We start from the raw sequence: 12234 nt of genomic DNA, 5'->3' as shown, positions 1-12234 counted from the left end.
TCTTTGTGAACTTTCTCTAAGACTTTGTTTCTTTTTTGCTTTACTAAAGTATGAAGATTAGATTTTGCAAATCATTCTTGTCACGTATTCTCAGGCGTCGTCAACCTATATCCACTGTTTATCCCACTCCCACCATGTCTTTTCTATCACCACCACTTACTACTACTACTACTTCCACCATTGGCGCCAACACTACAACTAGGGGAATGCTCCGATCTCGATCAGAAGATAACATAAAGAAACTTGGGGACTGTATGGACAACATGGACGAAGACGTTTCAAAATTATTCGTTGAGTTTCAACAAACCGATCTACGTGAAGATCCGGAGTTGTTCCGTCTTCTCAACAAATACTTCAGCACTAGCAAATCTGTTTCTCATCTCTGCGAGTCTCTCAAGACATGCTTAGAGAGAGCAGAGAAGAAGGATTATAACTTGATTGATGAAGCTCTAAGTAATTTTCATGAAGAACAATTGAGTTATAGGGGACTAATGGAAGCAAGTTTCAGAAAAACATTCAGTGATCTGAGGAACTTCAACGACTTTGATGACCACAACTTGGATTATTGTGAGTTTCTCAGCAAATTACAGAGCTGTCACGAAGAGCTGGCGAAGATGATTGTGGAACTAGAGAAGACGATGAAAAGAATTGATAAAAAGTTGAGACGTGTGAGAGGTCGAAGAGCTATAGGAGCTATTGTTACTGCCGCTTTATTAGCTCCTGTAATCGTTGCTATATTCATTAGCAAGACAGTGGCGGGGGGTTTTGGATTAGTTCCATTGGAGGCGTTGAGTTCGTTTGTAGCTTCGAGGTGGAAGAGATCAACCGAAGCTTTGAAACTACAAAAGACCGCGATGAGCTCGATGGAAAGAGGAACAACGGTTGCTCTTAAAGAAGTAGAGAAGATTACTAAACTGGTGAGTCGACTTGAAAGTGTTGAGAAATCGATTCGAGTAGCGACCGAGTTCGCTGTTAAGAAACGGGATTCGATGGCTGTCGCTATGAGAGAGGTGGAGGAGGAACGGAAGAGTTTGAAGTTAACTTTCTTGGAGCTTGATAGAGAGACCGGACAGTGCGACGGTTTTGCTCAGTTTGGACGTACGGTGGCTTTGGAGAAAATGACTGAGTTTTTGTCTCGTGGCCAGAAGAGCTCGACGAAATAGTTGATTGTTTTGTTTCTTACTTTTCTTAATTTGTAGTTACTAGTTAGTAATGATACTGTATGTCGAGTCTGTTGTTTACCTCGTCTACAAGTAACCAATATGCTTAAAACTTAAAACAATGAAAATTTGCATTCTGCTAAAAACATGAAACAATCGTTCATCAGTCATATAATAGAAAGGAAACACAAAAAAAAGAAAACGCAAATATTCAAAACAAAATGAAAACATCCGCACATAAAGCCGTTCAAGCGTAATATCATGAGAGTAGTCAATTCATCAAACAACAGCAGAAACAGCAGCGGCATAGAGCAAAGAACCAGAATAGTGGACACTAAGCACATCATCAAACAACTCAACCTTCCTCCAAATCTCATCTCCATCGCGCTTTTCAAGACTAATCTCAGCACACCAAGTCGTATTAATCTGCTGATAGTGCAGACACTCTTCCCATAAAACCGCTATCTTTCCACCAAGATCAACCATTTTGCAATACTCACGGTCACGTAAACCAGGTAACGTCCCTTCAACGCCTTTCAATTCCTTCCATAATTCTACCAGTGTATCACCGGAGTTACTTGTGTCGCTCTGAGAGATAGTGACAAAACCCGATCACCGGAAACACTCTGTTCTAGACCGAACGTTCCCGTTGAAAAGTTCCGTCAGCTTCCTCTAAATGCCGAATGGGTTGAATCACTCAATCTACAGCCCTAAAACTGTAATATATGTGTACTCTTATCGCTTGTGGTTTATGCACTGGAAAAGTTCGATGAAATGCCTGAATGAGAGTTACGGTTCCAAAGAGTTGGGGTGATGTTTCTGTTAGGTGTTTGGCTCTTGTGAATGCCTCCAGGGAGTTGATAGAAGGGCTTCAGGAATTGAGTTTTGAGGCTCCAGCGAACTCATGTGCTTGTTATGGTGTATGTGCATATGTGGACCTATTCGGTTGTGTGTGACGCAAGTTCCCCCAAAATGTAAATATTTTGAAGGGTTTATACCAAAATATACTGAGGAGTTGAAAAGAGGAAACTGGACTGGTGGTTGTGTAAGGCGTAACCCAACTACATTGTCATTTATCAGAAAAACTCTACTGGCAAAGATGCAAAAACATCTTCCGTACTGTGGAACCAGGATGTAATGGACGCAGTGCAATTTTCTGCAGGAGGAGAACTTCTTTTCAGTCGTCTTGCACAATATGCACTAAGACTAGGTACAGCTTAAATAACACCAAAGAGCTTCTTTGTCATTTACAAATCTTCAACTCCATTGGTACTGTTATTTTCTGTAGCAGTATGATAATGTTTTAAAATTTGTCGCTTCATAAATTTCAGGTGTTATAAGTTCAAGAAAACCATTGCTGCTGGTATTGTGAGCCTTTCTCTATCTGTTCTACTGGGTTCTGCTGTGTTTGGTTTCATGAGATTCTGAGTAAAACATAATGGTAACACACTTATGACCTTATTATTCATTTCTTTGCTATAACGTAACAAGTACTAGATGTTACGCACTAAATCGAATTCTAATTCAAATTTCAGCATCTATATATGTTTTAAGCATCAGAAGTACATAATTCCACAACAGTGTTATAATATCCTAACCAGTTTGCTTAATTCTTGCAAATACCAACCATTAATCCTAAAAAGTTTTTCTTTTGGCCATTGACACTGTCACTTCATACAAAACACGAATATGTTTACATAGGGTGTTACAATACGAAGAAGCCAATGGTAGCAAGAGACAGGAAGATTTTAAGATACAAGAGACATACAACACACAAAGGATGATGATCACCTCAGTGGAACTTGAGGCTGGTCAAGACGTTGTTGTTGACGGGATCCGCCAAGTGATCAAGCAGGTTCTGGTAAGGCCCCACTCCGGTCACTAGTCCTTGGATAAAGTAACCGAGGATGGCGAGCATAGCTAGTCTACCGTTCTTGACCTCCTTGAGTTTCAACTCCTTCATTGACTTCTCATCTTTCCCAAACCCAAGAGGGTTGAAGAAAGGTCCACCGGGGTAAGATGGGTCACCTGAACCAGCCAAACCCTTCTCTAACCCCAAGAAGTACTGTTTCCCCATAGATCCTGGGTTGTACCAGTCCTGTAGCCTCCGGTGCTCAGCAAATCCCATCAGAGCCATCTCGAGAACAAAGAGTGTGTAATTGTCTGCCCAGTAGTTGTATGTCCCTGCAGGTGGAATCACACCCGTTTGGAACCAGGGAAGAGCAGTCTCTGCTGGAATCAGACCGGCCTTTCCTAGAATCTCAGGAGCAATAGCTCCAGCTGCACCCAACATGGCGAACCGTCCGTTGATGATCTCTCCGTACGCTAGCCATCTCGGCTCAATGAATCCTCCGGTACCCTCTGGATCTGAAAGACCAAGTGGGTCGAATCCATAGTCACCAGGTAAGCTGCAAGAATCAAAACATCCCCAGTTTTAAACATCGATCCTGAAGTTCGTAAACAAACCATATACAACAGTTTCTTTAAGAATTACCTGCCATCCAAGTAAGTGAGACTCTGCGATGATGCAAACCACAATGGTCTGTTTGCTCCTTGCTGAGAAACCAAGAACACACAGAATCAGGATCAGATTATTCAATGCATAGAGAGAGATCTGTGAAGAGTAGAGACTGTCATGTACCTTGACAGGTGGAGTTGAAGCAGCCTTAACAACAAAGGAGCTCTTCTTCTGTGAGGCAGAGGCAGCTGGTTTGGAGCCAAAGATCTGTCTAGCAGTCTGAACAGAGGAGGTAAGTGAAGAAGACACAAGTGCTTGTGCTGCCATTTTTTTTCTCTGTTCCTCAACGCTTCTCTTCTGTCACCAAGAGATGATGATGATGGTTCAGTTATGGTCTGAGGCAGGAGCTATTATTGTTAGGGTAGAAGAAACAAAGGTTTGAGTACCTGTGGCTTTGAAATAGCACAACTGGTTTTGCTCAGATTAGATTAGTATCTGCTTCACCAACTATATCTGTCCACGTGGCAATATAAGTTGGATAAGAGATTATGTTGTTGTGTTTTTTGCTTATCCGCCACACGAACAAAAAAATCTTTACATAGAATCCTATTGGATACAAAAAATATTGAGTTATTGGAAAAACTGGAATGGATATGTATTATTACTGTGGTAAAAATATCAAATTAGCTAACGTTAGGAACCTAAGAGCAAGTTTATTGGGGGTTCGGGGAGTTCTTAATTTTTTTATGAATTAATTGTGTACTATTTGGAATATAAAAACCCATGATCTGTTAGATAAATTTTTCTCTTTTATTGGTAGATTCTTATTTTAGGTCTCTTATTTTTGAAAATATTGTTTTTAAAAATTTTAAAATTTTAAATAGAATAGAAGTGGAATAAATGTGTAAACATTTAAGATTTTATAAAATTAAAAAATATTACATTTTAATTAATTTTCAAACATACAAAAATAGAATTATATTTTCTGTTTCTGAAAACTTTGAAAACAGAGGTTCATCATCTGTTTTGTTAAAGATTTGTAAATGAGAAACATAGGCAACTAAGATGGAGCACATATATTACACAAAATGGTGAGAAAACGTTACAGCAACATTGACAATGTTTATAGAAAACCACGAATTGACAATGGTTTAGCAATATTTGGGATTTCTTGACTATTGTTGTGAAGAAAGAAATAAGTAAATTTTGGTGGAGAGATGTATGGGCAGCCAGTTATGTTTTTTGACTACTCTCATTTTTTGTTTTCTCTAACTTATACAAATGAGAATATGCAAACTTGATAACATAATAAGCCCAATAAAACCAACAACTACATGTTTCCTCTTCTTTACAAGCAAAGAGTTTAAAAGAGTTACTGACAAAAGAAGATCATTAGAGTAGAGTATTAAGAGAAGACACTAATTAGGCTGGGGACGAGGGAGACGTTGCATCCAACAAGGGAGAACATACTGGGAAAAGAGGAGATGGTTAGGACCATAAACTGGTATTGCTGTTAAAACTCAAGATGTAACCACCCATACACTTGTTGTTATTGTCTACAGTTTCCTCCTGAAGCCTAAACGCATGTGTCCTCAAGTTAAACAAGATCAGCATATTGTTGCTCCTGCTCCACAAGTAGATGATCTCAGAGTTCAAAGGATGCATCACTACCGGAAAATAATCGATACCTAACTCGATCAAAGACGCCAAGCTGACTTCCCAAAAGAGCTGCCACTGATGATTTGGTTGAGATAGACAGGTCACAGCTTCCTGAAGAAAGAGCATGTTGCCTGAGGATGATAAATCAATCAGATAGCATCAACACAACTATATATATATATATAGAAACTGAGATTTAATTACTTATCTTGCTCAACGAAGACAAAAGACTGAGATTGGAGACCACCAGAGTAATTAAGAGAGTGAGGAGCAGAAGGAGGAACCGAAAGAGATGAAGAATAATTCATAAATCTCCCTCCGCCGCCACTACCAACTCCACCACCACAACTTCCTCCTCCTCCACCACCACCACCAAGCGACGACATCATCATCATTAAACCCGCCCACAAAAACACAGATTGATATCAGATTCAATTCCAGTTTCACAACAGAGAAAGAGGGAATAAAAAAACAGATGTTGTATTTCACTAACAATATCAAATCAAATGATCAATTTGGAACACGTGCACAACAAAAACCCTAATTTTCCAACAAACTTCAAATAACACTCAATTACGATCCAAAATCAAAAAACCCTAATCATAAAACAATTTCCGATTCAAACAATTCTACTAAGAAACTTACCTTTCTGATTCCAATTGATTCAATCTCTCGACCGATTTAATCGACTCCAACTTCATAACCTTCAAGCTTCAATTCCAAATTCTTCGTTTGTTTCGTCGATTCAATCGCAAACGAGAGAAAGAGAGAGAGACGAAAAAGAAATAAATCGAGGAATTTTTTTTTCTCTCTTTTGTTTTATTCTTTCAACCAATAGAATAGCGACACGTATCGCCTCTTAAACCAAGATTTCGTCTCTTATATAAAGGGAGATCTTAGAATTTTTTCCATTTCTGATTTATCTTTTTTACCCAAAACACTAAGAACTCTATCATAAACCCCCCGATAAACTTGCTCTAAGAAACTATTTGTTATGGAAATTGACAAATTGTAGAACTGAGTCCTATTGGATATATATATATATATTTTTTTAAATAACTAAAATGGATATAGATATAACAAGAAATTCAATCATAACAAAAGGAAAAAAATATGTTTGTGAACGAGAAAAATACATTATAAAATAATTTATTTAAAAATTATATGTATTTAAAATGGATATAGGTGAGAATATAAATGGTTACGTGGATGAAAAGAAAATTCAAAATACCAAATATCCTAATTTTCGAAATCTTCAAACACCTAAATAATTAAGTTTAATCAAAGAATTTACTAATTTAGTAGTGATTTATCGACACATGAAAAGATAATGCTGTATATGAACATGTGTGTTCCACATGTGTTTTTTTTTTTTTTTGCTCTTGCTGATGACACACCATTGTTCAGTTCATAATTAAAGTTGGAGAATTTAGCAAAGGTTTGAAAGGAATGCTTTCGAAAGATTCGGATCACACACTGTAAATGTTCGGTGAAATGCCTGAACGAAAACGTAAGACTTCAAAACCTGCGGTATAGCTTGCTGATCGGATGAAACAGAGGATGCTGCACTGCACTTGTATAATAAGGTTGTGGTCCTGATTGGTCTGTGGTCTATATTTGAGGTCCTGCATCTCATCCCAGTTGCATCTTTAAATTGATTTAGAGTGTATCTCTCACTTATTCTGGTCAATTGTGCGTAGTTGATTTTTGGGTACAAGGTTGGAGTTTTTGATTCAGACTATGAAAGGTAAGGGGCTTCAAAATTTGTTTATTCCGTCAAATGTATTGGATACTCCTTTGTACACTGTTTTCTGAAATTAGCTACTTAATGGTAGCAGTGTAATTGGCTAGATCACGCATCATACGTGTTCGGCGAAATGCCTGAACGAAATTTGAGGCTTCAAAGCTACGCTCTTTTTACCTCTTGGCACTTTGGTAGATCAGATAAAACAGAGAATGTTGCACATATTAAAGGGTAAAACACTCCAGTTGTTTTTTTTTTTTTTTTTTTTTATATATATATTAAACAATTGGTCTTTGGTCCATATCTCATTTGAGGTCTTACATCTCAGTGTTTAAGCTTACACACGAGATGACGAATCTCATTTGCATCTTTTAAATTGATTCTGGTCAATTCTGCGTGGTTGATTGGGTAAAAGGTTTGGAGTTCTTGGTTCATACTACGAAAGGTAAAGAGGTTTCAAAATTCTGATATTTTGATTGGTTCTCATAGTGTTGATGACTATCTTTCATTGGTTGTCCCTTCACGAGTTTAAAACAAAGACATGAAAGTGACACTATGTTTCAATATGAGGTTTTGCACGGTTGATTACTTTATTTGGTAGGTTGGAATTTTAAGATTCATTTCTTTTGGTCCAACTGGTAAGCACAAGTATTAAAGATTGGTGTAACAAGGTTTTAAGAACGTTAATAACATAATTTAATGCAGAATCTTGAAAGATGGGCGCTGTGGTCAACATTGTTTAGATTAAGTACTTGAGTTTGTTTTCTGGATTATTTCTCTAGCATACATGTTCTGTTATTCCACTAATCTGAAGAAGATTGTTTCTTGGGAGTGCACGGGATGACGAGGTTTGCTTGTTTGCTCCTCTTTACCATGCTCTTGTTTAACATGCTTTTAAGTTTTAGCTATGCAGGGATAACCACAGAGAGTCCTTTGTCAATAGGACAAACTCTCAGCTCCTCTAATGGTGTTTATGAATTGGGGTTCTTCAGTCCTAATAACACCCAGTACCAATATGTTGGCATCTGGTTTAAGGATACTATTCCCCGGGTCGTTGTGTGGGTTGCCAATAGGGAGAAACCCGTCACGGACTCCTCTGCTAATCTAGCTATTAGTAGCAGTGGAAGTCTTTTGTTATTCGATGGAGAAAATGGCGTTGTTTGGTCCAGTGGTGTAAATTTTTCCTCTAACGGGTGTCGTGCAGAGCTTTCAGATACCGGAAATCTTAGAGTCATAGATAATGTTTCGGAAAGAGATCTGTGGCAAAGCTTTGAGCATCTTGGTGATACTCTGCTACATACTTCATTCCTGACGTATAACCTTGCCACCGGTGAGAAGCGGGTGTTGACTTCTTGGAAAAGTTACACTGATCCATCAGTTGGTGACTTTTTGGGCCAGATTACACCGCAAGTGCCATCACAGGGGTTTATTATGCGAGGGTCGACGCCTTATTGGATCCTTGGGCTAAAACAAGGTTCACTGGGGTACCGTTTATGGATCAATCATATACAGGTCCATTTACTCTTCACCAGGATGTGAATGGGTCAGGGTACTTGACTTATTTTCAAAAAAACTACAAACTTTCACGTATAACTTTAACACCAGAGGGGTCAATGAAGATGTTTCGGGATAATGGAATGGGCTGGGAATTTTACTATGAGGCTCCAGCCAATTCATGCGATTTTTATGGTGCGTGTGGACCATTTGGGTTGTGTGTTATGTCGGTTCCTCCAAAGTGTAAATGCTTCAAAGGGTTTGTACCAAAATCTATTGAGGAGTGGAAAAGGGGAAACTGGACTGGTGGTTGTGTGAGGCGTACCAAGCTAGATTGTCTAGAAAAATCTACTGCCGGAGATGCAGATGTCTTCCATCCAATTGCCAACATAAAGCCTCCAGACTTCTATGAATTTGCAAGTTCTGTGAATGCTGAAGAATGCCACCAACGTTGCCTCCACAACTGTTCTTGCTTGGCATTTGCTTATATTAATGGAATTGGGTGCCTCGTGTGGAACCAGGACCTAATGGACGCAGTGCAATTTTCTGCAACTGGAGAACTTCTATCTATACGTCTTGCACGTTCTGAGCTAGGTATGGGTTAGAAGTTAAAGTCAAAGACCTTCTTTGTCTTTTGCATTGTTATATTCTACGTCATTGAGACTGCCCTTTTAAATAGGAGCATGGAATCTAGTTTAATTTTTTTTGTGTTACATTTCTCAGGTGGAAATAAGCGCAAGAAGACCATTGTTGCTAGTACAGTGAGCCTGACCCTATGTGTGATCTTGAGCTTCTTTGCGTTTGGTGTCTGGAGATGCAGAGTGGAACATAACGGTAACTCATTGATGACTTTACTATCTAATGATATCTTGTTGTTCTTCTACTCATTTGCTTGCAAAAAATAAAGGGGAGCTTACATTTGTTGTCAAAATTATATGTTCTTTTGGTCCATTAATTTATGCTTTTAAAACAAAAAGATAATCTTACTATGCTCACTTGGCTAGATTACCCGATTTGAAGCACTAACACACGATTCTAACTCAAATTTCAGCTCATATATCAAAGGATGTATGGATGAATAATCTGAACCCACAAGAAGTCCCAGGTTTAAACTTCTTTGATATGAATACCATTCAAAACGCCACCAATAATTTCAGTCTATCAAACAAACTCGGACAAGGTGGATTTGGTTCCGTTTATAAGGTCAGACTGTATTTCAATTTGCTATTTTCTATTCGTTTTTTATGATCTTGGGATGACCTTCTACAATCCGTTTTCAGGGAAAGCTGCAAGATGGGAAAGAAATTGCAGTAAAACGTCTTTCTAGCAGTTCCGGACAGGGGAAAGAAGAGTTCATGAACGAAATAGTACTCATCTCAAAACTCCAACACAGAAACTTAGTCCGGGTTTTGGGATGTTGCATTGAAGAAGAAGAGAAGCTATTGATTTATGAGTTTATGGTGAACAAAAGCCTTGATACCTTTTTATTTGGTTTGTCCCTTCTTGCATCCTTCCTTTTACTACCAGCGTCAATGTGGAACTGTTTGTCTGATAGTTTTTATGTCTTAGATTCAAGAAAAAGGCTCGAGATTGATTGGCCAAAAAGATTTGATATCATTCAAGGTATTGCTCGTGGACTTCTCTATCTCCACCATGACTCACGCCTCAGAGTAATTCACAGAGACCTGAAGGTCAGCAATATTCTTTTGGATGAGAAAATGAACCCAAAAATATCAGATTTTGGATTGGCTCGGATGTATCAGGGAACCGAATATCAGGAAAATACTCACAGGGTTGTAGGAACTCTGTAAGAATCCATCTTCAAATACATAATTAACTAGGACTCAAAGCTATATGTAACTACATATTAACTTTGTGAGAAACTGATTGATATATGTGCAGAGGATATATGTCTCCAGAGTATGCATGGACTGGGCTGTTCTCTGAGAAATCCGACATCTACAGCTTCGGAGTTGTACTGCTAGAAATCATCAGCGGAGAGAAGATCTCAAGATTCAGCTTTGGCGAAGACGGGAAAACCCTTCTTGCATATGTAAGTATTAAGTAAGAGTTTAGGAATTGACACACTAGATTCTATTTCCATCAAGTCCGTTTGAAAACTTTTCTTGCTTGGTTTTGAAACCACAACAGGCGTGGGAATCTTGGTCTGAAAATGGAGGAACTGATCTGCTAGACCAAGACGTTGCTGATACATGTCGACCAGTAGAAGTTGGGAGATGTGTTCAGATTGGTCTACTCTGTGTTCAGCACCAACCTGCCGATAGACCCAACACACTTGAGTTGCTATCTATGCTCACCACAACATCAGATCTTCCATTACCAAAACAACCCACATTTGTAATGCATACGAGAGATGACGAATCACCGGCAAGGGATTTGATCACCGTCAATGAGATGACACAATCTGTGATCCTTGCGCGTTAAGAAACATGAGTGATTGAAATTATACAATTGAAAGTGTGTTATGTTCATGATAGATCACAAAACTTTTATTTCATGTTTATGTTCTTACATTATAACTTTAGTTTTTGACTCTTTAAAAGTATTAATATTGAATCTTTAGGGATAAAGCGTTTTCACAAATGCAAAATTATGAAACTTATATAAGTTTGTGTTTGCGTTTTTATAGAGTAGGTGAATCTTCTTTAAACGTCGTGGTCTTATGTGGTGGCATTGTCCATTGGAGATTTCTCGTGCTGAGTCTGTCCCTGAGAGATTGATTCCTCTCTACGCCTCAGCCTCTCTCTCATCACATTGCCCCAACCAATGGAAATCTCACATCTGAGTACCTCCAATTCGTAGTAATTAAGACCGTCGAGCTCTTTACCATTCAACCTCTCCTTCAGAAGCCGGACTCTCTCGATTTCGCTCCTTACATGCTCAATGTTTTGAGCCTCTTGTCTTTCTCCAGAGCTAGAGCTGTTGATCCGGAGCTCTCTGGCCTGTTTCCTCAAGTTTTTTCTTTTAGCCAATAAAACCAATTCACTCTCAAGTATCTTCTCGTCGCCCCATACTATCCCCGTATAGTCTGGATCTGCTTCCTGTTTGGCTATCAACTCAAGTTCCGCCTTACCCGTTTGGTGTTCCACGGTGACCATGGCCTGCCTCAACTGTTTTTCAAGGGACCACAGCTCCGTGGTAACTCAGACCGTCGAAACACTCACCGTTCAATCTCTCGTTCAAAAGCTGTAGACTCTCCAGCTCGCTCTTCAGAGTCTCAGCTGTTGGTGGGGGCAGTGGTATACGATCTTGTTCTTGTACAGAGCTGGAGGAATTGGACATCTTCGTCGCTTTCGTCGTTCGCTTAACCTCAGATTATTCTCTTTTCTCTTTTATTTTCTTATAATTAGAAGTTGAAAACTCAAACACAAGCATCCAACAATATTTATACAGGCGTATGATTCTAATCTCTAACAAATAGTAAATTTGCTAATCCTTATTGTAACACTTTCCACTTTTCTTTTTTTTTTGCCTTTTTTCTTCTTTTCTTGAGTTTCCTTTTTCCTTGAATTGGAAACGAATCTATTACAACATTTTTCGCGTTATAATTTTTGTTTAAATTATAATTTACATTCAAGGTTAGTAAGCCCATCTCGTTTCTATATCGTAACGGTTACTAAATTATTATGTGTTTTTTTAAGCCCATGATAAGTAAAGCCCATCTCGTTTCTATTTCGTAACGGTTACTAAATTTAGAG

At 38.6% G+C, this 12234-nt stretch overlaps 2 protein-coding genes and 2 pseudogenes across 4 annotated transcripts; 2 read left to right on the top strand and 2 right to left on the bottom strand.

Annotated features, from left to right (window-relative positions):
* The first annotated feature begins 50 nt into the window (after positions 1 to 50).
* Positions 51 to 3483, top strand: LOC104705160 (UPF0496 protein At3g57100 pseudogene; annotated as a pseudogene). The gene is made up of 2 exons (XR_015562029.1): positions 51 to 2370; positions 2492 to 3483. The product of XR_015562029.1 is annotated as a UPF0496 protein At3g57100 pseudogene (transcript).
* LOC104714475 (photosystem I chlorophyll a/b-binding protein 3-1, chloroplastic) lies at positions 2790 to 4229 on the bottom strand. The gene is made up of 3 exons (XM_010419820.3): positions 3802 to 4229; positions 3655 to 3716; positions 2790 to 3568 (listed from the first exon to the last, which is right to left on the bottom strand). Exons 1-3 carry the CDS (start codon positions 3943 to 3945, stop codon positions 2953 to 2955), a joined length of 822 nt encoding a protein of 273 aa, XP_010418122.1. The 5' UTR covers positions 3946 to 4229; the 3' UTR covers positions 2790 to 2952.
* A 3447-nt stretch (positions 4230 to 7676) lies between these two features.
* On the top strand, positions 7677 to 11106 carry LOC104703743 (G-type lectin S-receptor-like serine/threonine-protein kinase At1g61500). The gene is given in 8 exon segments (XM_087460069.1): positions 7677 to 8474; positions 8477 to 9109; positions 9239 to 9349; positions 9567 to 9787; positions 9790 to 10006; positions 10085 to 10322; positions 10418 to 10568; positions 10667 to 11106. Coding segments are annotated over 8 exon segments (2478 nt in total). The 5' UTR covers positions 7677 to 7861; the 3' UTR covers positions 10961 to 11106.
* Positions 11057 to 11851, bottom strand: LOC147941958 (uncharacterized; annotated as a pseudogene). The gene has a single exon (XR_015562696.1). The product of XR_015562696.1 is annotated as an uncharacterized LOC147941958 (transcript).
* Between the last annotated feature and the right edge of the window lie 383 nt (positions 11852 to 12234).

The sequence above is a fragment of the Camelina sativa genome, chromosome 7 (assembly GCF_030686135.1).
Source record: "Camelina sativa cultivar CO46 ecotype springtype chromosome 7, ASM3068613v1".
In the NCBI taxonomy this organism is placed as follows: Eukaryota; Viridiplantae; Streptophyta; class Magnoliopsida; order Brassicales; family Brassicaceae; genus Camelina; species Camelina sativa.
This window is presented reverse-complemented; position numbering and strand designations above follow the sequence as displayed.